At 35.9% G+C, this 25,848-nt stretch overlaps 1 protein-coding gene across 2 annotated transcripts; it reads right to left on the reverse strand.

The window, feature by feature from the left end:
- Nucleotides 1-898: 898 nt before the first annotated feature.
- On the reverse strand, nucleotides 899-11,169 carry LOC137966304 (probable DNA helicase MCM8). 2 transcript variants are annotated; one of them, XM_068812887.1, is made up of 17 exons: nucleotides 10,967-11,169; nucleotides 10,459-10,599; nucleotides 10,263-10,374; nucleotides 9,956-10,178; nucleotides 9,685-9,848; nucleotides 9,075-9,338; nucleotides 8,064-8,159; nucleotides 7,708-7,860; nucleotides 4,540-4,610; nucleotides 4,337-4,455; nucleotides 3,643-3,772; nucleotides 3,453-3,504; nucleotides 3,238-3,358; nucleotides 2,941-3,115; nucleotides 1,522-1,692; nucleotides 1,277-1,390; nucleotides 899-961 (listed from the first exon to the last, which is right to left on the reverse strand). In XM_068812887.1, exons 1-17 carry the CDS (start codon nucleotides 11,147-11,149, stop codon nucleotides 911-913), a joined length of 2,340 nt encoding a protein of 779 aa, XP_068668988.1. In that variant the 5' UTR covers nucleotides 11,150-11,169; the 3' UTR covers nucleotides 899-910. The 2 variants fall into 2 exon arrangements, with proteins under 2 accessions (XP_068668988.1, XP_068668987.1); XM_068812886.1 differs by having other exon boundaries at nucleotides 3,202-3,358.
- Between the last annotated feature and the right edge of the window lie 14,679 nt (nucleotides 11,170-25,848).

Raw genomic sequence — 25,848 nt, forward strand, 5'->3', positions numbered from 1 at the left:
TCTTCCTTCCAATGGGTAGAAATTCCTCGATACAAGCGTTTTGAAATTTTGCTAGCATTTTTTTCTCTTTCTAAAAAAGTTCCCCTTTAGCCTAAGTGAGATCCATATTTATACGGTGAGATCCATATTTATACGGTGGTGGATGTGGTTCAACCACCCCACTTTTTTCTCTCCTCCATCTTCTCGCTCTCCCCTTGACCAATTCCACATGCAAAGGGAGCTAAAACACTTGACATGACCCTTTTTCTTTCTTTCGTGAGAACACAACACTAGTCCTCACATATAGCTTGAAATAATGTCACCTCCTTTCCTTAGGTGGTACTCTCATACAATGACATGTATCAGTCATCTGCCACCACTTTTTCTTAGGGGGCACTCTTTACAATATCACATGTCGACTATGTGTCATCTCTTCCTCCAAATGGATCCGCTTCACATGAATATGATCTAGGCCATTGGACCTAGTCGTAGGGCTTCAAAAAATGTCCAATTTGATTTTGACAATGACCTTGCATGATCAACTTAATCTCAATAATTCGATGGACTTTGATCATCTTAGTAATCAATCTACACTTTATCTTTGATTATTGATTGATTGTTGACACAATCTCTATAATTTTGACTGTTTCAATTTTGATTACTGGTCAACCAATACCCTGATTCTTCCAATCTTGATCTTTGATCAATGTTCATGATTTGCTTAGCTGATCAAGATTTTAATTTTAATAATCAATTTTTTTATATCTACAACCACATATAAGGAATGCCATATGGTTATATTTTAGTACTTATATACTAACATATGTCTTATTGATGAGCCTCTACTATCATAAAGTGCATGGAGGAATTAGCGATTAACTGAGTAATGAAGCAGCTTAACACATGTTCGTAATACTCGCCTTGTCCATTCTCAACATCTTGATCTTGATGATTGACTCCTTGAATAGGATGATGACAACACCTGCATGAGTTCAGTCAGATATTAATTGAAATTTGACTCATTACCTAAGTTATTTCGGTTTCATGAAATTTTATGAAGTTTGACAGGTAAAATGTTTTTGTTAACTTGTTCTCCTGTATAGTAAACATTGCCAGTTTCTTGTTTTACATCTCTAGAGCGTCAGCCAAGATTTATTTCTCTTAGCAAAAGGTTGTTTGAAACATTCATTCTCTATTCTTAGAGATTATTCTGATCATCTTGGATGATCTTGCAGTTTAATTGCTTCGAGTTTCTTATGTTTTTTTTCCAAGTGACATATGACACCAAATTAAGTACCTGATACATCTTCGGTCCCTTCTTAAGGAGATACCCCACACTGTTAAGATTTTCAATAAATGTGTCAATATCTGGTACATTCAGGCTTATCTGATCTGCCAAACTGTACAACTCCTGAGGCAATCGCAAATCATGCAGACGAAGACAAAATGAGAATAAAAATGTAAAAATGTTGTACAATAATGATTCCAATACCAGAAGTATTACAGTTTTGTTGTGCATGTACAACATGAGAAGCTGCTTACAGAAATTGAGAAACAATCCTTCTGTTGCAAATCTGATTGTTTGTTCAGAGCACTTAAAAATCGTTTTGCCTCCTTCTGTTGGCTCATCCCGCCACTTCTGGCAAAGTCCACAAAACCATGCTCATCCACATATTTATCATACAAAGATTCTTTCATGATCTCCACGACATCCTGTAAATCAAATGCAGCACAGTTCAGGGACTAATTTTGAGGATTAATAACTTCCTTCAGTTTCAAAAGAGTACATTATGGTGAAAAAGGATAGAGAAATTTTTAGAACAAAAAATTGAGCATCCCAGCACCTAACCGTGTTTAAATGACTCATGAATTTCATGATTATCACAAACTTTTAGAATTTGCAAAGGAAAACCAAATGATAGATCAAAATATATGTAGATGCATCGCACAAGTTCCGACAATCACAACACATAGTTTATATTAGAAAGCAAAGAGTAGAAAAGACAGTGAAGTTATTCTTCCACTTACTATGAATAGTACATATGTATGCCAATTTTGATGAAAGGAATTTTCTAATAAAAAATGACATGTACAAGTTCTGAGAAAGATGCAAACTTGGTACTAGAAAGTTATGAAGATTAACTGAGCACACCCCTACAAGCTTCTTATCTAACATCCAGGAGATATTCACATTTACCGACAAATATCCCATCTTCTATAATTCTTGACTATGAGTGCTATATGGATTAGGAGATATTCCAACTTCTCTGAGATAAAAGAGCAAAGCCTGAAGCCCCAGAATCCAGACAAAAGGAAGATCCGTTGGCATCCAAATCTACTGCTGGGGATTGAGAGCTTTATAAGACTGTTAAAGCCATGATGTTTAGTCCTGATTTTTGTTACTTTTGTTTAATAGTTTATGGCCAGAATGGCTGCCGCTGACTGGTTTGGTTGAGAAATGATACAAGGACTGGCAGAAGTCAGTTCAATGTACCATAAATTTCCTAGGAGACAAAGGCCTATACTAGAAAAATAGACCATGAATTTTTTCTTCCTGAACTTAAATCATTACAATGCTTATTGCTCTCCTATTGTTTCAAACTTATTCCATTTTGGCAAGGTATAATCGCATATCAGAACCAATGTTTTTTCATTCTTGAAAAATGCAGCTTGTGCCTGACTCATGGTCTAATTTAGGCAAATGAACCATTTTTCTCTCTTAGTCTTCCTTGTTATATGAAGCAGTTTGCCTTCTGTGTTTTGCTTGCAAGTAATTCGAATGAAATAGGTCCAGCCACCCACCTTATAGCCAACCTAATTATAAAGGAAAGGTAATTAAGAGTGAGTGAGAGAGAGAGAGAGAGAGAGAGAGAGAGAGACTAAAACCTTTAGTAAAAGTTGATTAATACGCCACCTTTTTGAAAGACAGATTAATTGAGGAGCTTCTATAATATGACTCACCAATGCATCTTGAATTGTTATTTCATCTCGAAGATCCACTCGAGCACGAGCTTCTGCCAGCCTCACCAGACTTTCTAGCTGCCTTGCAGTTATTGGTGTGCCGTCAGCTGAGGTATTGCGGTCTCTTAGACGAAGGTAAAATTTTTGCAATATTTCTGCTGCGGGTTTTGACATACTATCCAACAAATATAATGATTCAGATTTAAAATTTAAGGGAAAAAAAAAAACAAGCATTTACAACAGGAAATGTACCAGAGTTACCTAGGAAAGACATAAGTTCTTGCATAAGAAATATACTTGCGAAGAAGCGGACCTGGCAAGGGAACAAAATTGTGGTCTTTAACTGGATCAAGTCTCAACCTTGAAGCTAAGGAACCACTTTCTACACCCAAGTCCATCTCTCTGTTAATTGGTGATGCTGCAAACGTCAATTAAAGAATGCTGAATTCAAATCAACTGATGCTGAAAGAAGGGATTGAAAGCAACCCAGTTAAAATGTTATAGGACACTACCCCTACAAAGTCGTTTTGGAGCTGGAAGGAGCTCACTGTTTCCAGCATGAAGCTGCACAAAAAAACCACATGCTCTAATATGTTAATAATCTTGTTGATAATTTCCTTTTTTTCTCACAAATCTTTGCAGAAAAGTTCCAACAGAAAGAATAGATCACAAAAGAAACATTGACAGAGTCACCGTACTTACTGCCATAATGTGCTCGGAGACTCGCTTATCAAGTAGTTCATTAGGTCTATCAAGTAAAATGAAAACCAAATCGAATCGAGAGAGAAGAGCGGCACTCATTTTCAGATTCTCATTCACCGTCTTTGCACGGCTGCCACAGATTTTCAGAGACGTTAAAATACATAAAACTCAACAGTAAAAACTACAAAACAGGAACTAGTTCACAAGTAAAAAGATAATAATAAATGACTGATAAATCCAAGAGCAAAATTCAACAATCACAAATCCAAGACACTTGAACATCGCCTTTTGAAAAGCAGAAAGAAGAAAAAGCCTCAGACAAAGTACATCCTGATAATTTTAGGAACTGAAGGCACAGTGATCACACAAAGCCAGGTAAAACTTAAATTGTATAGGTGACAAAGGGATTTGGTTAGATGGCTATAAGTGCAACACAAATAGACATCAGACGGCTTGTAACTAAGATACTAGGAAAGGGACAAGAAAAATAATGTTCTTATTTGAGCATATTGTACATCTACTAAGTATTAAACAAAAACCACAGTCCTTAAATCTAATTACTACGACTCCTTTTGCTTCTAATGAACAGAAACCTCAACTAAGTCTATGATTTGAATGCTGATAAGAATTTCTGGAAAGAAATTGAAATTTTTTTACAGCAGGGTTAGCAGCTGGAAAGAAAAATGAAAATTACTTGTAATGACCCCCAACAGGGTTAGCTGCTGCTAATACAGAAGTCCTTGCTGACAAACTTGCCACAAGTCCAGCTTTTGCAACAGAGACACATTGTTGCTCCATAGCTTCTAGTAGTGCCTATAAAATGACATGAACTGTGAGGTTGACAAATAATCATAAACCTCGTTAGAGTAACTTAGGTTTGAGCACTAAAAGATATACCTGATGTTCAGCTGTCATTTTGTCAAACTCATCAATGCAACATAATCCACTGTCTGCAAGTACCATAGCTCCTGAAAAAAAATTAAATTACAGGAGCTTCAATGACAATCACTCATAAGTAGTTCCATACTAGTTTCAGACATAACTAGATTTCAATTATTGAGTACCAAGTAAAGCAGGAAAGTTTGATTGTAATAAATGCCCGCTTAATTTGATCTGTAGACTGGTGAAGAGGGGAAATGGGTCATTTTAGTTTTAAAAATACAAATAAAAGTGAGACTTTTCTAGGACTTTTACCAGTGTCCCATAGGTACAACTATGTATTTTTTTCTGGAGTATTTGCTTTGTTTGTGTTTATCAACTAAAACAAATCCTTAGAACACCATAAAAGCTATTGAAGCAAACACTCTTGATCAGCTTACAAGAGATACTAATTAGCGTAATGATCTCTAGTTACTTCCAAACCTCAATAACTTAACAATCTCATGATGAACCAACTTGGTTCCATATTGTATGACCAAGTAATAATATCGGTAGTGAAACAGAATGACATGAACAGAAAAAGATTGAGGAACCAAAAAAAATTTATGGTTTTGTAATAACCCATGGAAGATGAGAGTTTTAATTGAGGCTTTTCTAGTATTTGTTTTAAAAATCACACTTTTTGGTAATCCAAATTGACAAGAAAAAGTAGAAATAGTAGAATTCAGTATCTCACCGGGGCTGAAAGATCACTGGCAAGATGTGGTGGTTTGTTGACTCTAGGAGTTATAAGGTCCTAAAATCGGAGCCCCTCAAGAAGGGTGGCTAAAGTTAAATTTTGTTGAGAGCTCAAAAGGGAATCATAGTAGTACAGGAGGTGAGGGTACCTTTCATGAGAGTGTAGGTCCGGTTATTTGTGTATATTCTGCACCTTTGGTGTGTGTAACTCTGCTGAGCCAGAGCTTCAAGCTTGCTCTTTGGGTTGAGAAACTATAAGCAGAACTTTATCTCTCTCTCATTGTTGAGGGAGATTCTCTCATGGTTATTGGATTTGTATAGATGTCCATTGTTACAATCGTGGTTTCTTATTTGAGCTTTAGAGGCTAAAGTAATAGGTTGGGGACCCTTAACTTTGGGTTGAAGTGGGAAAAGATAGTACCTTAAACAGAACTCTGGGTGGAGGGGTAGACTTAGGGTTAGGGTTTTACAGTTTGGGTTAAGGTAGGCGGGTGAGAGAAATAAGGAGGAAATGCTTGGGTATGAGGTAGAGGATGTGGGGCGAGGTTAGGGAGGCCCGATTTAGGGTTTAGAGGTGTACAAGGTGGATGGAAGAAAACTGTATGGCTCGAGAAGGTGATTGGGAAGGAGACTTGAGGAACTAGGAAGTTATCGGGCAGAGTAGTTCAGATGGAGGGAAGGAGGGATAAGTGGGATTCGTGAGTTAATGGAGAGGTGTAGTTGCAGCCCGAGGGTTAGTCATAGGTTGGGAAGGTTGGCTAGGCTAGGGATGGGAAAGACCTAAGATAATAAATGGAACATATGGAAAATAGTAGCAAAGATTAATACCTTTGCCAATGGGATCTTCTCCTTGAGTGGATGAAATAAAGGGTGATCAGGACAGAGCGTAGTATCAAGGACTTATGCCCTTGCAAGAGGCCATCCTGCTTGGGGGAGCACTTGATTTGTTACTTTAAGTGAAAATCATAATTCTCCATATCTCCTATTCTGCGGGTCCCCTTTACATGAAATTTGGTCCATAGACATAGTTTGACATATAGAATAAGATTACATCAAGAAATATAAATAACGACAAGGGTAAAATGACCAAAATGTCCATGTTCTTTTTTTCAAAAGTTTAGTTTTAAAAATAGCCATAAATTTGGATAAACCAGTTAAGTTGGGTCTAAGGCCCATCCCAAAATGACTAGCCAACTTAGGAACCCTTTTTCCCAACTAATAAACTCAAGATCTTTGTACTCACTAATCCATGTGGGACTATTCCTTAACGCTCCCTCTCACGTGAAGGCCCTCTTTTTATTGTTCTACAAGTGGATAATTTAGGTGTAGGCCCTCTTTTGCGGCTCTACAAGTGGATAATTTAGGTGTAGGTCCACATATGAATACTTGCTCTGATACCATATAAAGTTGGGTCTAAAGCCCATCCCAAAATGACTAGCCAAGTGGATAGTTTATGTGTAAGTCCTCTTTTGTAGCTCTACAAGAGGATAATTTAGGTATAGGCCCTCTTTTGTGGCTCTACAAGTGGATAATTTTAGGTGTAGGCCCTCTTTGTGGCTCTACAAGTGGATAGTTTAGGAGTAGGCCCTCTTTTGTGGCTCTACAAGTGGATAGTTTAGGTGTATGCCCTCTTTTATGGCTCTACAAGTAGATAGTTTAGGTGTAGGCCTACATATGAGTACCTGCTCTAATACCATGTTAAGTTGGGTCCAAGACCCATCGCAAAATAACTAGCCAACTTAGGAAACCCCTTTCCTAACTAATAAACTCAAGATCTTTGTACTCATTAATCCATGTGGGACTATTCCTTAACAAAACCTATTCACTCCCTCTTTAGGTTTATCCTTGTAGAACCTAACAATTTAAACTTGACTCAACCTGGACACATTCTCTTTTACTAACTCAATCCTACTTTATTGGCTCATGCACGGGCATTTCTCCCTTATTATTTCAGTGTATCCCTAGTGGCCAACACGGTCTATCCCTTGACATAACCAAGGTTCATAACATCCCTCTCCTTAGTGATTTTAGAAGATTCTTGATGAAGTTGTGGATCTTTGTGAAGACCTCCAATTAGTTTGGCATTATACACTTACAAGTCCACATGGGATGGCAGATTCTTTAGCAAGGATGGGTGTTTTTCTCTCTCCCTTTGTCGAGAGTGGCACTTTTCCCATTGACCTAGGTTAATAATTTGTCTATTGTCTTGAATTATTTCTATCTGTAAGCCAGGTTTTGACCTTCACTTTTTTTTAATGTGTTGGCTTCGTCAGTTTCAGCTGATATTGCTCTTGTAATTTTTATCTTCACCTCTCTGTTTGAATGAAATCTCACTGTTTTCAAAAAAATAAACAAATAAATAGTAAAAGTAGAAGATTATGGAACATATTTAACAAATGAAAAGGGAACATATGATTAAATACTAAGGAGATCTAGTTTTGTGAATACCAGCCTCAAACGCATAATCACTTGTCATGGGATCCTTTACAACAGCCACAGTGAGACCAGCATTTGTTGTAGCATTACCACAGACATAGATGCCCCTGGGAGAAACAGCTGCCGCTGCTTGCAGTAGTTGGCTCTTACCTAGCCCAGGATCACCTAAAAAACATATTATGCAGCATTGCAAGTTATATAATCATGTGTGAAATTTTGCCAAAAAGTATTGCTTCACCAGAAGAATCAAAGGAATCAGAAATCCTATGCATTAATGGGTTTTGTCACCAAGTGAATGGTACACCCATATGGCTCATAACTAGACACTGCTCATGCAAAGAAATAGTGAGAAAATAATGACACCATACCAACAATAATGATGTGGATGTCTCCTCGGACAGGAACCTTGTTTTGATCCACTAAATGCTTTTGCACACCTCCAAACAATGCCAGTGTCATACCAGCTGTAAAGATGAACAGTGGAGAACTTATTTTGAATTACAAACTCACCAGATACTCTAGAAAACCTGAGACTCCCCATAACTTCCAGAGCAAATATAGATTACATGTGTGAGATATGTGGAACATTCATTTTCAAAATATAAAAAAATTAGAAACAAGTATAACACACTTGGCCAGATAAAGCAAAGAAAAAAGGCAAGCTGCATAAAAATATTGAACAAATGTTTAAGAAAACTTTTTTCCATATAACTACAGAAATCAATTGAAGCAGAGACTAATTGTTAAATAAAAACTGTACTATAGTTGAAAATCATTATAAAAGTTGGCCTGTTCACCCCAAAATAGCTAGCTGAAGTTAGGAAGTCTCTTCCCAACTAATAAGCATATGATCTTTTCATGCCCAATGATATGTGAGTCTATTCTCCTACACTTGACAACTCCTTCTCAAACAACTACCCTGAGATGTAGAGCATATGTACAACTACAGAATGGGGGGACTTCTTTACCCACCAAAACTCGCTCATGTTCTAGCCAAAATGGACAATATGTTTAAGACAGAAGAACATGCACAAGCCATAGAGAACAAACATGGGCTTGAATTGGCTCAAATACCATGTTATAAGTAGGGGTCTATTACATTTCAAAATAAATAAATAAATAAGGGTCTATTCCTCTTAGAATAACTAGCTGAAGTTAGGAGATTTCTTTGCAAAACTAATAAGCATAAGATCTTTTCAAAGTCCAACCAATGTGAGAGTACTCTCGGACACACAAGAACTCTTACTCTGAGACAACTAACTTGAGAAATCAAACATATGTACAACTATAAACCAATGGACTTTTTCACTCACCAACAATAATAATAAAAATAAAGCTGGAATATATTCTAACAGAAAATTAATATAAACAAACACCACCTTTAACAAATTCATGCCCATAGATGGAGGGACAAATGGATTGAAGTATTTGACGGAATATGTCTGTGCCATGCTCCTCTGAGAACTTGACAACAAACTCTAAATCTCTTGGAGAAAATGTATATATATCAGACAGTAGTGTGTCTCTATTTCTGGTGCTTGTTACTTGCAAATCCTCTACAGAACTCTGAGACTTTGAATTTCGAATAGAAACTGCTTCCAAATACAAGTAATATAGCCCTTGACTCTTGCTTTTGGACTTTCCTGAAAATTTCATTCTGCTCCAGATCATTTACATAGGAAAGAAGTATACAGAAAGAAAAATGGAGTCCTCGTATGTATTGTTTAGTTAACTAAAATAAACTACAAAAGCGAACTTTCAATAATTATTTATGGAGATTAGAAAAAAAGCGTTAATCATGCCAAATTTGTCATGCTGGTGATAAAAATATAGAATGAGAATAATTTTTTAATAATTTGAAAATTAAAATGTACTCTAGCATCATCAACATGTATAGTTATGCAATGGTTAAATTCATAGACATCCAAATTCAAATTGCTGAGAATGCAAACTATGCATATTCCATGCTCAATCCTGCAGATCCCTTACCTCCTCCAACATCCATATAGTTGTTGATTACTTTTATGATCCCAGTAACTGTCACCACATTGCCAGGGATGCATGCATCAACAAGGTCTTCAGTCAGCTCACACTCTACAGTTCGTGGCACACGACCTTCTTCATAATTTTCTGAGCTCAGCTGTTCCTGAAGCCTAAATGAAAACAGAAATAACTGGTGAATAATAACATTACATAAGAGGTTAGCTTTGACATGGAAAGTGTTTTAGATGGACATATACAGAGGAATGCAGAAGCATGCCTTATTTTTTGAAAATCTATAGACCGAGCAGTAGATCGAACAGGAGCAAAAGTTTTGCCTCTACAACTTTGGAAAATGCAAAGTGTTGGAGGTGAGTATTTTCCATCAGGAAAGGCACGTGTGAGTACAGCTCCACACTTGGCACATTTGAAATCCATTTGCATCACAAGAGGCCTTACATTACTAACCTTTACAACAGTGCCACGCACAGAGACAAGTCTCCCTGTTGAATCATTCAATAGAGTTATGGGTATTTTTAAATACTCAAGAAACCTCAAAAACAAAGAAAAAAACCGTAAATATTGACCTATATAGCCAGCTTTTAAGCTCTTCAGCGCAATCATCGTTTCAGGGTAATTGTGCAGTCGAATGTTTATTTTTCCTTCCTCTGGGAAACCCTTCTGGTGCCGCAACAAAGCCTGCTTATCATGTAGAATAAATGTGACTCCATAAGACTAAGTCAACAGGTAAGCCATAGGGGAAGTCATGTTCCGTCTTTTTACCTTGTGAACTGCCGCACCCATGCATAAAAGGGCTTCCTTAGGTGCAACCTCCAGTGCCGCAAAAAATTCCTCCACATTGCATATTTCTCTAAATTGATGGAAATCGATCGGTAGGAAGAAGATGCAAACATCATCCTTCACCTGAGCCAGAACAATGGGTTTTAAGCGTCCAGAAAATACAGGCATTCATGGAAGGCTAAAGCATGCAATCTAAGTGAATAGAGACACTAATGAAAGGAATAGAATTTTGAAGTTGAACGCCTTTCAAAAGATTACCACCAAATTAAATTATTCAGCACAAGGACTGTTGGCTAGTATTCCACAACAAGCAGAATTCAGAAACTAATTACACCAACACGATATCAAAAGAACAAAAGCGACTATGCGCGAAGTAGCACAAAGATGAGCGACTCCAAACTCTAGGACACCCACATTCACGCACCAGATACGAGTTTTGCTCCCGACCAAGAGTAGCAGGGGGCAAGAAGAGACCCGAATAAATCAATACCTGAGAAAGGAGATCTTCAGCTGGTGGAATCGAGAAAAAACGAGTTAACTGGATGATGAGTTTGAACCTTCGATCGTCCTCGGAAAACTCGACATCGAGAAAATATTTTGCCCAAATCCGGGCTATATCGTCGCTCCGCTCCACCGTAAACTCACGACAACTCTCGAAGACTGCGCCGTGCATTTTTTTAGTTCGATCCGGTCGCTCTGTTCTCCAAGGGGAATGTATCCGCAAATGGAATTTCTCAGCGACGCGGGAAAGAGAGGAAAACAATAAGAAATACGAACTGCGGCAGACGGTAATTTGAATGCTGCTGTTCCCTGGAGTTTCCGATACGAACGGCCGGAACGTATCCGACTTTTGTATCCGATATGGCATCAGATACCAGTAGGTCCAGTACAGTGAACTTGTGCATTATCGGGTTTTAGCATCGGGGCCCTATCCATTATCCAGCAAGTCTACCTGAACATGGAATTGTTGAGTTGGGTATAAAAACTGGCATGGGTCGGATAAAAGGGTCAGACTCACCCATCTATTATAGATGAATTTCCCTCTGACTCATTCAAGTTAAGCCGAATCAGCCTGAATTCCTATCTGATTTCGCAATCCAATTTGGGTTTTCATACCCGAGTTTGTTCCAAATCGGCGTTAAAATAACTCCTTTCCAAGTGGAATTATGAAATACTAATGCTTATATAAAACACAAAAAATTGCAATCTCTTATCTACTAGATTTTTTTGTCATTTTTCTCATACGGAGACATAGAAGTCACATTAGTTTCACTTGTGCCCATGGTTTTTTTATTTGGAATCAAGTATAGAAATAGATGAATGAATAATTTCCCGATGTTTTTCATTCATTGATACCGTTATTTATAGGTTAGAGAATGATAAGATTTTACATGATAAGGATTATCTCTAAAAGAATTTACATGACTTTAGAGTTATAAGTTGAGACAATCTCAACTTCTTTTATCCTTATTTTCTTTATCTCTATCATACCCCCGCAAGATGAAGCTCCAAGAGGAGATTCCAATCTTGGTCTTCAAGATGAGAGTGTATTCAGGGAAGCGGCTTGGTGAGGGCATCCACTAATTGATTAACATAGGACACTTGAGTCACCCGAAGAGCACCACTCTGAACGTGTTCTCGAATGAAGTGGTAATCTAAAGCTACATGTTTCATACGCGAATGAAATACTGGATTGGAGCATAAATTTATAGCATCGATATTGTCACAATAAAGGACCGGTTGTTGCGGAAGAAAAACACCAAGGTCCGTGAGAAGAGAGAAAATCCAACAGATCTCAACTGCAGTGGTTGCAATAGATCAATATTACGCCTCGGTAGAGGATCAAGTCACAGTTCATTGCTTCTTAGAACTCCAAGAGATAGGATTGCGACCTATGTAAACAATATAGGCATCGATTGAAGTGAAATTATCCTTGGTACCTACCCAATCAGCATCAGAGAAGGCATGAAGGGACAAAGAAGATTGTTGATGTAAAACGATACCATGATCCAGAGTCCCACAGAGATATCATAGCAAACGCTTGACAACATCCTAGTGATTAGTAGTGGTGTAATACATAAACTAAGATAATTTATTTACCACATAAGCAATGTCCAGGCAAGTAAGAGACAAATATTGTAGACTCCCAACAACAGTTTGATATTCAGATGCATCGGAGAGTGTCGTGTCAGACTGAAGTGTGTGTGTAAATGATATGGCAAGCGGTGTAGCGACAAGCTTTGCATTGATTATGCGTGTGCGAGCAAGGAGATTAGAGATATACCAACGTTGAGACAAAAGTAGGCCTTGAGAATGAGGAACAACTTCAATATCGAGAAAATAAGCCAAAGGGTCATAATCCTTGAGTGAGAATTTCTAAGCAATTAGGTGGACGAACGTCGCCATAGTTTGATCATTATTTCCTGTAATAATGATGTCATCAATATAGACCAAAATATACAATACAACTGAACCTGTGTGAGAAATAAATAGAGATGAGTCTACACGAGAGTTGGTGAAGCCTGTGGTGACGAGAAGTTGGCACTATTCATGATACCAAGCACGAGGTACTTGCTTGAGACCGTAGAGGGTCTTGTGAAGTTTGCAGACATAATTCGGATTATCACGATCAATGAAACCCAGTGGTTGTGTCATAAAGACATCCTCAGATAGAGTGTTGTAGAGAAAAACATTATTAATAACAAGTTGTCAAAGCGACCAACCACGACTTACTTCAAGGCTAAGAACAATGCGAATAGTCGTAGGTTTGACAACAGGACTAAATGTTTCATGATAATCAACTCCAGGGAGCTAGTGAAACCCTTTGGCAACTAACGAGCCTTGTACTTATCAATGGAGTCATCAAAAATATATTTAGTATGGAAAATACATTTGCAACCAACCAGATTCTACGAGGGATCTGAGGGAACAAACTCCCATGTACCGTTCCGAACAAGAGCATCATACTCATCAGACATAGCCTGATGCCATTTGGGATTGGTGAGAGCTTGAGTTACAATTGTGGGTTCACGGTTGGAAGATGCATGAACTTGGACTATGAGGTTTAGTTTTTGGATGGGTTTATAAATATTGTTCTTGGATCTGGTGACAATAACACGGGGAGGTGAGGAAACAGGTAGGGATGATGGGTGTGGGTTGAGCAATGTGGGAATGTGGTTTGGAGTGGGGTGAGGTGTGGGATCGTGAATGGGGCTGGCAGAGGACGCAGGGATCAAAGTTGCAGATGATGTGCCAGTAGCCAAGAGGAAGGACACAGAGGAATACCAGTGGGAGAGTGTATCAAACGAGGGACGGTCAAGATGAGACTATAATGAAGTGAAAGGGAAAATAGATTCAATGAATTGAACATGACGCAACACATAAAGACTTAAAGACTCCTAAGGATTATCTCTAAGAGAGTTTACATGACTATAGAGTTACAAGTTGAGGCAATCTCAACTTCTCTGATCCTTATTTTCTTTATCTCTATCATCAAGAACCGACTTAAGATCACAATTTTGTTATCGGAGGTAAGTTAGAATGGGACTCAATGGAAGGGGGGACTAGCCCATTGTAGAAGGGATGAGTCTTACCCCCAATTTAACCCTCCCTAGTCCTAAATCCAAGTGATCTAATCAAATTGCAGGTCAATTAGACAAGTTAAAAAACTATGTTGTGATCATTTTATATGTGTTGCGCACCTAAATGCACCATACCTTGCAAGTGTACTAATTTTTTCAATTTAAAGCTATCTTTGTCATAAATCCATTTATAAGTTCTAATGTTGAACTATTGTTTCTTTAATCATCTAGCTAGAACTTGTTTAAAATATTTAACTTAATTGATAGGTTTTATACCAAAAATGCATGCCCACATTAAATAGATCAACGTCTTTGTTGGAATATATGATATAATTAGGGTGGCACTAATCTAGTTAGTTTAAATTTATTGTCTCTTCTTACTCTTATTAGGGTGAAGGGTGGACATATAATATTGGTAGTTTTGATACCTATAAATATGGGGGAGGGTTTGGATCAAGTCCATAACCTCTTTTCCCTCTTGTTTTCTCCCGAAGAATGTCTCCCTCTTTTTCTCCATGAGCTAAATCCTGGGAGTCCTGAAAATCAACATGGTATCAGAGCACTGATTTTAAGGACTCGGGTATGTGAAATCCATTTTTTTCTTTTGCTCGTTGTTTTATTTTTAATAATTGTTGGAACTTCATTTTAATTTTTATATTGTTACTCTGGTTCTCTGGCCTCAAAATAATCTCAGTATTTTGCTGGTGACGGAGATGATGAACCAGCAAGTGCTCTAACTCATAACGTTTACTTCACTGCTGCTGCGAGACCTACTGAACGCGAGATTTTTTGCTTCTCCGAGGATTCTCTACAATCTACGGAAGATTAGTTTCAGCCGATTACGAAAGTTTTTGTGTTGTTGTTTTTTGCTGAGTTAATCTTCCAAAGTCGCTGCCATTGTTGTTGTTTGCTTTCCATCCCAAGTGGAGGTTCCCATCATCTACATCTTGTCACGCAGTAGGATCCTATCACCAGCTTTGTTTATGCAAAAATGAATCTTGGTTATTTTTATTCAGAAACTAAACTTCTAGAGTCGATTTGTTTCGGGAAGATTATTTCCAATCTTGATTAGATCTTGCTCTATTCGAAAGGATCTCTAGCGTCGCTAGCATATATTTTCCAAAGCATATATGCTCGGATGGAGCTTTGTTGGCAGAATATGGCTGGCTTGATCCATCAGTGTATCCAGCCTGGTAATCGAAGCCCTTCGCTGAATCTGCACGGCTCTCTACTGGCGTGAGTATCTTTCTGCTGAAGTTGTCGTTGTTGAAAGCTCTCCGTCTCTTCGCTAGCTCGTTTCCTTTTGTGGCTCATCTCTTCTCTGGCGTTGGATCGGGTCCAATCTGTTCAGAAACCAGCATCCAGAAAAATTCTGGTTTGTGATCCCTGGTTCATTGGATCTTTGTTGTCATGATCGCTTATTGTTGGACCATTATTGTCATCGTTATTATTTGTTGTTGTTGTTGTATCTTGCTTGTTGGCATCTTCTTTCGGAAACCAATCTGGTGATTTTGCTATTGATTATGAGTATCATGTAGCTAGATTAATTCCAGTAATTCAAGCTTCATCATGTTGCTTCTACTACCACTCATGGTATATTTGTCGTTGTTGATCCAGCCTGCTAGCCACGTCAATTGTTGTTTCGCCTACAATCAAGCATATATGCGAAAACTGTTATTGGATCTTGTTGATATTGACTTGTCGCATCAGGATCATTTTTTTGGCTATTCTATTTCCGAGTTGTTGGTTCATCAATGTTTCCATCCCGGGAGCACCAGCGACGAACCAACAAGCTCTCCACTTCAGAATATAGATACCTGCTGAATTAATGGGATTTTCTGCTATCTAGAAGATTATTCAGCTGGCATCTTCTGAAAAATAGCAACGCCGAAATAGAGCATGCCAACCTTATAAATAATCAGATTACGCTGTTGATTTATCTTCTTCTCTATTGTTGTGTTGCAGTTTCTGGAAGACGAATCAATCAATTGTTAATCTGAAAAATTGATCTGGCTTTGTTTATGTTTCTGGAGATCCAAGGCTCGGTCATCTGCTGCTATTCTATTTTTGGGAAGATAACATTTCTATTCACTACGCCAACTGGGTTGCCACTTTTGAGGGCAAAGATGACTGATCTCCCGCTCTGTTTAGCGTCGTGGGGAATAAGATGACACTGTTGAAAAATTTAATGTTTCCTAAGTTAAGAAACTTGATTTATAATCCAGGTCGCACATGTTCTGCCCAAACCAGATTGGGTCGAGTTAACCCAACAACATGAGCGTTGCTTCCTTCTATTATGTCCAGTTAACATAGGCCAACTTGAATCGGGTCAACCTGGTCTGGGTCAACTCAGGCCTGGGTCAACCTGACTCGGCCAACTTATTTTCTGCCTCGGTTATACAAGTCCGGGTCACAAGGTTTATATCTATTTTTCATGCGACTAGGCTATATTGGTCAGATATCTTACTTAGCTTGACTCAATTCTCAATCTCTTGCTGAATCATTATCTTGGATTATTATTCAATTCCAACATACTATTTGGTACAACTTCCTTATTACTGATGAACTTTTATTATTTATCGGTTATCCGCTACTATACAAATGCACATGTGGTGCATGTTATTTGGGATTGGCCCATTTCCACAATTGCTATTGTGTCTCCTTGATTGAGACATTATTTTTGAAGAAGAACTCCTCGATTGCTTGCCTTGGGTTCATTATTTGCTGACTGTTGTCGGCATTGGTTCGTCTGATGTGGAATTTGAATTTCTTAAAAAATAAGGCATATGGTGGCCTCAACATCCTATCTTCCTCTTTACCCATTACCCATTGGTTATTTGGTAGCCTTTCTCCTACTATCCTTTATTTGACTTTCACATACCCCTTCAGGTCAACCTCTTGTTTGTTGCTTCGGTTGATTTATCTTTATATACATATGGGTGTTTTAAGTCCATTAAGACTTTTTATATGTATTCGTGGGTCTTTTATCGTCGTCTTGTGAATAACAGGCATTTCCAACTTATCACCCATTTCTACCTTTGAGAGTCGGTGCCCGGGTTGGGACACTGTGATGGAGAAACATTTTACTACATCTTGTTATTTGGTTTAAGCTGGGATCACTACCATTACCTCATAGCTTGAGGGGGAATATTGGAATATATGATGTAATTAGGGTGGCACTAATGTAATTAGTTTAAATTTATTGTCTCTTCTTACTCTTATTAGGGTGAAGGGTATACTTATAATATTGGTAGTTTTCATACCTATAAATATATCTTATGGGAGAGAGTTTGGATCAAGCCCATAACCTCTTTTTTCCTCTTATTTTCTCCCGATGAGTGTATCTCTCTTTTTCTCCATGAGCTAAATCCATGGAGTCTTAAAAATCAACAATCTTAAAAGTGTGGCAGTTGATGAAAGTAGTTTACCCTCTTATTACATTTTTATTATCTAATATAATAACTAAAAAATGAGACAATCACGGGGAAAAACTATGAAGAAAAAATAATACATGTAATACCTTGAAGGGATACAACTGGAATAAGACAAAAGGGAAAGGGCATTTTGGAAATTTCATGAATAAAGATTAAAAAAATTGAAGAGATAAGAAGGGAATCAAAGTTTTGGGGAATGTTTTAGAAAAGAGAGATAGATCAAAAGAGAAAGAACGAGAAGGAGCTCGACGAAGGAAAGAAGAAGAAGAAGAAGATAAGGGGTAAGTTTGAATCCCTATTCTTGGAAGATGGGCCCAACCCACACGACCAAGGCCCAAACATCCAAGTGTGTGGAAGATGGGCTCAAGTCCACAAACCAAGGAGAATGCCCACAGGCCCACACACTGGTGGCATGATGGTAAATAAAGAGTCATCACATAAAGATAACACTGATGTAATTAGTTTATGATTTATTTCTCTTATTCACTCTTACTAGGTTGAAGGGTATTCTTATAATATTAGTACTTTTGATATCTATAAATACAACTTAAAGGGAAGGATTTGGATAAATCCATTTCCCTAATCTTCCTACTCTTTTCTCCAAATTCATCAATCTTCCTCTTCTCCTCCTAAAACCTTCTCTCCACAACTCTTCTTCTTCTTCTCACCCCTTAATCATCTTCTATTGTTAGTATACATTATGGAATCCTAAGTTTAACATTGGTATCATATTAAGCAATAATCTAAGATGTAAAAGGAGAAGAAGAAGGAGAAAATATGGAGAAGAAAGGGAGGAAGAAGAAGAAAAAGAGGAGTTTCCCATTTTTCTTTAAGTCTTTTTTCTCTTTTTTATATTTCATTGGATGTTTCACTCTCTTACCATAATTTCAAGTAGAAAATTATATACCGTTGGAAATATATTTTAGTTTAGTTCCCAAATAAAAAAGAACCATTAAAATCAATTTTTTCTAGAAAGAGAAATCGACGTCTGAAGTAGCAAAGGTAAAACAACAGAAAAGTTCAAGCAGTAGCAAAAAACTTCAACTTTAGAGCCATTTTATATAATCAAGAATAAGACTTTATATAAAGAAATATATACATAAAAAAATATTTGTAAGTCTATTTTCTTACCTATTCAACTAATTCTCATTCTGAGTTTTTTAGATGGAGATATCAATCCTGGAAGAGTCAATGGTCTTGTAAGCCAAAGAAGAAAGAGTACATATTGCAAGGTGGCAACTTGGTAGACCACGTTCTGTTTGTATACATACATAAATGAATAGAGGAGAATATGGTAGTTATGTCTATGGTAGATGTAAACAACTGAGGCATAATGCAAGAAAATATCGAAACCCGCCAATTACCGCCCCAAAAAATACTCAAGGAAGTAGTAATCAAAAGTAAACATTTTCATTACTTGAGAAATTTAAATATTTTTGTTGTTAATTGTCTTTTATTTTTAGGCATTCAATATGTAATAATCTGTCATTTTAAAATTTTACATTGTGTAGCCGTTCTTAATGGAAGTTGTGGCTAGTGCCCAAGTAGTTAAGCTAACTGGACTCTAGTTATATATATTTTTTATGTTTTATTTTTTATTTTTCTTGTGAAGATCGTTTTCATTTTTTTATGGTTGGTTGATTGAAGTGTTATGGGATTGTCATTGCCATGTAGTAAATGCTGGCATTGCTATTAAATTTAAGGCATGGGAATTCTTTTTTCATCAATCTTTTTCGTTGAATGCATTTGATTATGTCTCTTATGGTGTTGATCAATAAAAGTGATACCTTTTCGTTAATGAAGCACGATTGTAACTAGATTTCTCTTAATTTTCTTATGCAGTAAGATTATGTATTGTTTGAATCACTGAGGAGGTTTCAATTGATGGAGCTATCTGTTGGAACACTAAGGTGCACTGTCTAGTTCCTAATATGTTTATGCATTTCAGCTCTTTTTAAGTATTCCCTGAACTTAAACTCATAATATCATAATGCAAATTCTCCTAGGAATTTTTTTTTACCATTGATATTGGGTGATTGTGTCAATCTTTGTGGTGACGAATTCCAAAGCTAAGACAAAGGAGCAGGGGTGAAGGAAAAAAAAGAGCAACATTTGAGGGTAGGGATAGGGGATTGATTAGCAGTCCAGATTTGGACAAGTGATTGTTTGTTTCACACCATGATTATTTTGTATTGTAGTATGTTTTTCTGTATTTTTAGTTTTGGCTAATATGTTTCTATTGAAAAAGGTCTAGTGTATATTTGTTTTGTTCAAATGACAGAACGCAACTGTCTCATGAAAAAAACTGGAATCTCATTTTCATCCCAGTAAAGGCGGCAAATTTAGTTGTCATGAATCTTTGTTTGGATTATGGTCGATCAAATGTTTTGGGTCCTCTATTGGTATTATGTAATCACAGGTTAACCTTCATGCAATATATGTTTCATGTCAGTTATTGTAGGTTTTCCATATCTGCCAATAAAAGCTTTGTATAGTTTGTTTGGATTGTGATCGATGCTTGGATTATAGTTTGAAATGAAAATGGGAGAAAAAGGTATGTTGACGTGGAGTGCTAATGCAGTATGTTGATGATGTGGTGATTCGATGTTGTTGTAGATGATGGGGCATTAATGCCCTCGAGTGTTGTCGTGGTGTGATGACATGGCAACATGTAAGCGTCAAAGTTGACATGTCGTCTTAGACTTCTTTTATTTGGAAGTTGGTTGTTTTTGTAAATATTTGTTAAAAATGGGTAATTTAGTAAAATTCTCTTATTTTTATTGTTTATCTCTGTTTGCTTCAGGTATCTATATTTTTAATCAATTCTATCGTTATCGTTTTCTTTGTTTGTATGGTTTCTTTTCTTCCCGAAATTCACTCTTATCTTATTTGGATCTCTGTTTTCGATCTCTAGTCCTCTTTTATCAATTTGAGTTGCATTGTTATTTGTTTTTTTATCCTGGAATCAAATTGTTTATTTGTATCCCACACTTCTTCTTTTTTCTTTATTGCTTACTCTCTTGTTTTCCTCTAAATTTCTCCATTTCTTTGTATGTGCATTAGTCATTTCCTCTTAAGTCCCACATTGCTCAAGGCAATGAAACTCAAAGAGGTTTATAAGCCTCTCCACAAGACTTAAATCTAAATGAACATGAAACTCACTCAGGCATGTGAGTGAGGTGCTTGTGTGTGCACATGCACATAGTCACGTACCTGAGAATATTTCTATCACACATCGAAAAATCATCTTTTCAAAAGGTATGCATTGGCAACACTCTTCCAATAGATGATAGAATACGCATTTGCCTTCATAAAAAAAAACAACATAGAGAAAATCTTGGATAATCATCTTTTCAAAAGGAATGCATTGGCACCACTCTTCCAATAGATGATAGAATACAAGCATTTGCCTTCATAAATAAAAACAACATAGAGAAAATCTTGGTCAAAGGAGACTCACATCTTAAAGAAGGAACCCAGGAAATACCTTAGAAAGCCTAAACAAAACATTTAGAAGGAACAAAATTATGTATGTGGAAAACCGTGTTATTTTGCTAAACAGTGTAGATACAGGAAAAGCAAAGGGCAAGGAGATAGTACGACTCCTCAACATGATAATTAGAACTAGTTTATTTGGAACCAATGAAAGGTTAGTCACAACTAACTTAGAAATTAATTTGGCATTTAATCCAAACAATTGGTGGATTGACATAGGAGCAATTGTCCATATTTGTTATTATATTTCTTTTTTTTCTTCCTAGGTCAAAGGGAAAATTATGACAAAGGGCAATTCCAGTGTTGTTCATGTGATTAGTGAAGGAAAAGTAGAGTTGAAATACACATCCAGGAACACTCTCACTCACCACAATGTGTAGTCGTGTTAGATGTATGAAAAAATCTTGCTAACAACTTCCTTCTAAGCAATTAGGATACAAATTAGTGTTTGTGTCGAATAAGGTTGTAATTAACATGGGTGGGTCATTTGTAGTGAAGAATTATGTTTTTGATGGATTATTTAAATTAAATATAATTTATACAAAAAATATTAATGAGAATATAGTTTCATCTTATGTCATGCTAGTTGACTCTTTTGACTTGTGACACAATAGAATTGGACATGTAAATATAAACACTACACCCAAAAAAACATAGATTTATAAAATAAATGTGAGATATGTGTCCAATTGAAACAACCTAGAAAGCCATTTAAGTCAACGAGTATAAACTTTGACCTTCTAGAGCTTATACACACTAATATTTGTAAGATGAACAATATTTTTACCATAGGAGGAAAAATGTATTTTATTACCTTATACATGATATGTCAAAATACTGCTATATGTATCTAATTAGGACAAAAAATGAAGTGTAAAAATATTTTGAAATTTATAAATTAGAAATTTAAAATCAAAATCATAAAACAATAAAAAGACTTGGGTCAAATAAAGGAGGAGAATATAAATCTAGAATTTAGAAAATTATGTCAGAAACATGATATCATACATGAAATGACAACTCCTTATTCTTCTTAGTTCAATGGAGTAGCTAAAAGGAAAAATATAACATTTTTAGACATGATTAACTCCATGTTGTCTATTTCTGCTCTTCCAATATGTGGGGAGAAACCTTAATTTCACCGTGTAAAATACTTAATCATATTCCATATAATGTTACTTAGAAAACCACATATGAGTTATGTTGGGGAAGAAAACTTAGTCTTCAATATTTTAAAATATTGGGATTACCTTGCTAAAGTTAAAATTGACTTTAACAAGATGACAAAGCTAAGCTCTAAGACCTATATGCAACTTTCATATGATATGCAGAAAATAACAATGCATATCAGTTTTTTGTAGTACGTTCAAATTTACCTAAAATTTATGTAAATAATATTAAAGAATCTGATGATGATTTTTTTTTTAAAATGTGTTTCCTATAAAAAAAAGTGGAAATTAGAAGTAGGAGAAACTTCCAGATATCGCAATGAAGAAACCAAAATAGTGCCACAAGTTGAATGTAGGCGGAGTAAGAGACCTAGGATAGAAAAAAAACCTATGATTTTTACACATTCCTCGTAGAGGATGATCCTTTGACTTTTATTGAAGTGATGAAATCTAGTGACACGTCCTTGTAGGAGGAAGCAGTTAGAGGTGAAATGGATTTAATTCTTTCACAACATAAATGGGAATTGACTAACTTACCTCTAAGGTCTAAACCACTTGGATGCAAATGGATTTTAAAAAGGAAACGTAATTCAGATGGGTCCATAGAAAAATACATAGCTAGATTAGTTGCTAAAGGATTTAGTCACTAGGATAACTATAGTTCAAGTGTTTATTGCAATGTCTACATCAAATAACCTCAAAATACATCAGATGGATGTTATATTAGCCTTTCTCAATGGCGAATTAGATGAATAAATTTATATAGAATAATCAGAGGGTTTCATAGTTCCTGTTCAAGAGAATAAGGTGTGTAAGTTAGTCAAATCTTTATATGATCTAAAACAAACTCTTATGCATTGACATGAATTTTTTGATATGGTTTCAAAATATGTGGTTTTGATAAATGCATATACTTGAAAACAGACAATAAGTCTTTCATTATTTTATATCTTCATGTTGATGTCATTTTGATATTTGAAAATGAAAATATCAAAATATTAGAGGTAAAGAAATACCTAAGTGATAATTTTGATATGATTAGTGAATGTAATTTTAGGAATCAAAATAATATTAAATAAGAATGAGATTGCTTTGAATAAATCTTATGATGTGGAAAAAGTTTTAAAACGATTTGGAAATGAGAATTGTAAACTACTCAGCACACCATATGATTCTAGTATAAAATTGAAGAAGATTGGTGGGATAGTATTTCACAACTCAGATACTCTCGAATTATTGGAAGTCTAATATATTTATCAAACCGTATCAGACCAACTATTTCCTACGTAGTAGGAAGACTGAGTAGGTATACAAGTAACCTTGATAAAAACCATTGGGATGCTATTGAAAGATTTCTTAAAATATTTGAATGGTATTTGTTAATTACGAAATACTCTATCCTGGATTTCATACTATACTAGAAAAGTACAATGATGCTAATTAGATTTCTAATTATGACAACACTAAAGCCACTAGTGATTTTGTATTTATAGTATGTGGTGGGGCAGTTGCTTGGAACTCTTCCAAGCAAACCTTGATTACTAGATCTACTGTGAAGGCTGAACTAGTGGCCTTAGAGTTGATTGGTGGAGAAGTTGAACGACTTAGGGGTCTATTATCAGACATTCCCACGATGGATAACTCAATTCCAATTATCTTAATTAATTGTGAAAATCAGGTGACTACAATAAAAATAATAAAGTACAAATGATAATTCAAAGTCATCTCTGCATATTTGTTTCAATATAAAATTTTGAGGATGCTCACACCCACTGAAGTAATAACCTTAAGTTAGATTAAATCAGTGAAAAACTTGGTAGATCATCTAACCAAGGGCTTGTCAAAAGGAAAAGTACAATATGCTTCAAGGGGGGAAGGGATTAAAGTCTATTAGTAAAGTCAACTTCATTGGCAACCCAACTTATTTGACTGGAAATCCCAACATGAAGGTTCAATGGGAAAAACAAGTTGAATGAGAGACTGGTAGGAACACCAATTCAATTCACATCTCATCGCTATGAAGTAGGTGCTCAACTGCACTAAATATGAGGTTGGTGTATTACCTTAATGATATCAAGGCTATTATAGTTAGGTATAGAGTTGCAATATACCCTTGGAGATATCACTGATATGAGTGTGATTATGAGGCTACAGTCTAACAGATAATTAAGGCTTGTTCTCTAAACGAAAATCACAAGACAAGATACATGCATGACTGTAATGCGCTACTCAATGGAACTTACATGTAGGATTACCACTTAGTTGTTTGGTATTCTCAAAGTCTACACATAAAGTCCAAGTTCAATATTTGTTTATTTAGGATTGGTGTGGGTGGCGAAATACCAACTAGAAGAAGGTTTAAGTTCGGAAGACACTTGTCATCGAACGCTATAATGTCGTTGTTGCGCGAACATTATTTTTTTCAATTTTTAGTCTTTTTAAATCATTTATCATTTATAAACAAAATTAAAAGGTGGCCAAGACTTTGTTTTTAAACATTGAAAGTACACAAAAGCGCACACAAACATGATAAGATAAAATTCTAGTAACATATAAAAGACTTCCTACATAACATGTGGGGTCACGATACAATCATGTCACTGGAAAAATGCGCAATCTATTTAAATCATTTTATCAGTTTTTTTCAAAATTTTAAAAGATGGGGAGTGCTATGTTTTTAAACATTGAAAAACACACGTGTGCACAAACATGATAAAATAAAATTCCCGTAACATGTGTAAGAATTCTCACATAACATTTGGGGTCAAGATGTAGCTATGTCACTAGATAAATGTGCAATCTATTTAAATCATTTGTCAAATTTTTTTCAAAATTTTAAAAGGTGGGGAATGTTATGCTTTTTAACATTGAAAAAACAACGCGTGCACAAACATGATAAAATAAAATTCTAGGAACATATAAAATAATTTTCTCATAACATATGGGTTCACGATGCAATCATGTCACCAGACATCTGTGCAATCTAGTTTTAAAATTTGGCATAGTTATTGTTTTGAAAAGAAGAACTCATATTAGTAAGTGATGTATTTATTCGATTTCAACATAATTATGTGTGAATTGTTCTTTCCAAAATCACCAGATAAAGAAAAAATGAGTGAAGAACCTAGCCATGTAACGCTATTAAAATAATTTGAATTCATCTTCAATTCCCTTACTTGAGGCATTAAATTATAAATTAAGAGAAGAGTAAGAGCTCAAGTCCAAGCGAACATTGGCTGTGCTTAACTTTTTCTTCTAGACAAAAAGTCATGTTACTTACAAAAATACTATTAAACTTATTACATTTACAACAATTACTACTATCCCAATTTTATTGTTAAAATATAATATAAATGATTAAGAAAAATCTCAAAGTAATATCAACCATGAATGTGTGGAATAAATTTATAAATACGAAATAAAAATAAATCAAAATTTAATGAATCTGAATAAAATTTGATGTTAAATTTAAAATCTGGTACAAGTGTATGAACATAGGTTCATACTCCTTTTCTCTTGATAAATTACAATGAAAGTGTAAAGGTTGGGATTTGCTTTGCCTCTTGGAGAAGCATTAAAATGGATCGCTCTTCTGAGAGAACAAGTCTTGTACTGCAAATTTATCCTCTTTTGAGGTGATTATGAGGCCACTGTCTAATAGAGAATTAAGGGTTGTTCTCTAAAAATTACTCA

Source organism: Aristolochia californica, unplaced genomic scaffold (assembly GCF_029961685.1).
Source record: "Aristolochia californica isolate CCGP_79_NKW_82.1479 unplaced genomic scaffold, dmAriCali1.0.hap1 SCAF_5, whole genome shotgun sequence".
Classification (NCBI taxonomy): Eukaryota; Viridiplantae; Streptophyta; class Magnoliopsida; order Piperales; family Aristolochiaceae; genus Aristolochia; species Aristolochia californica.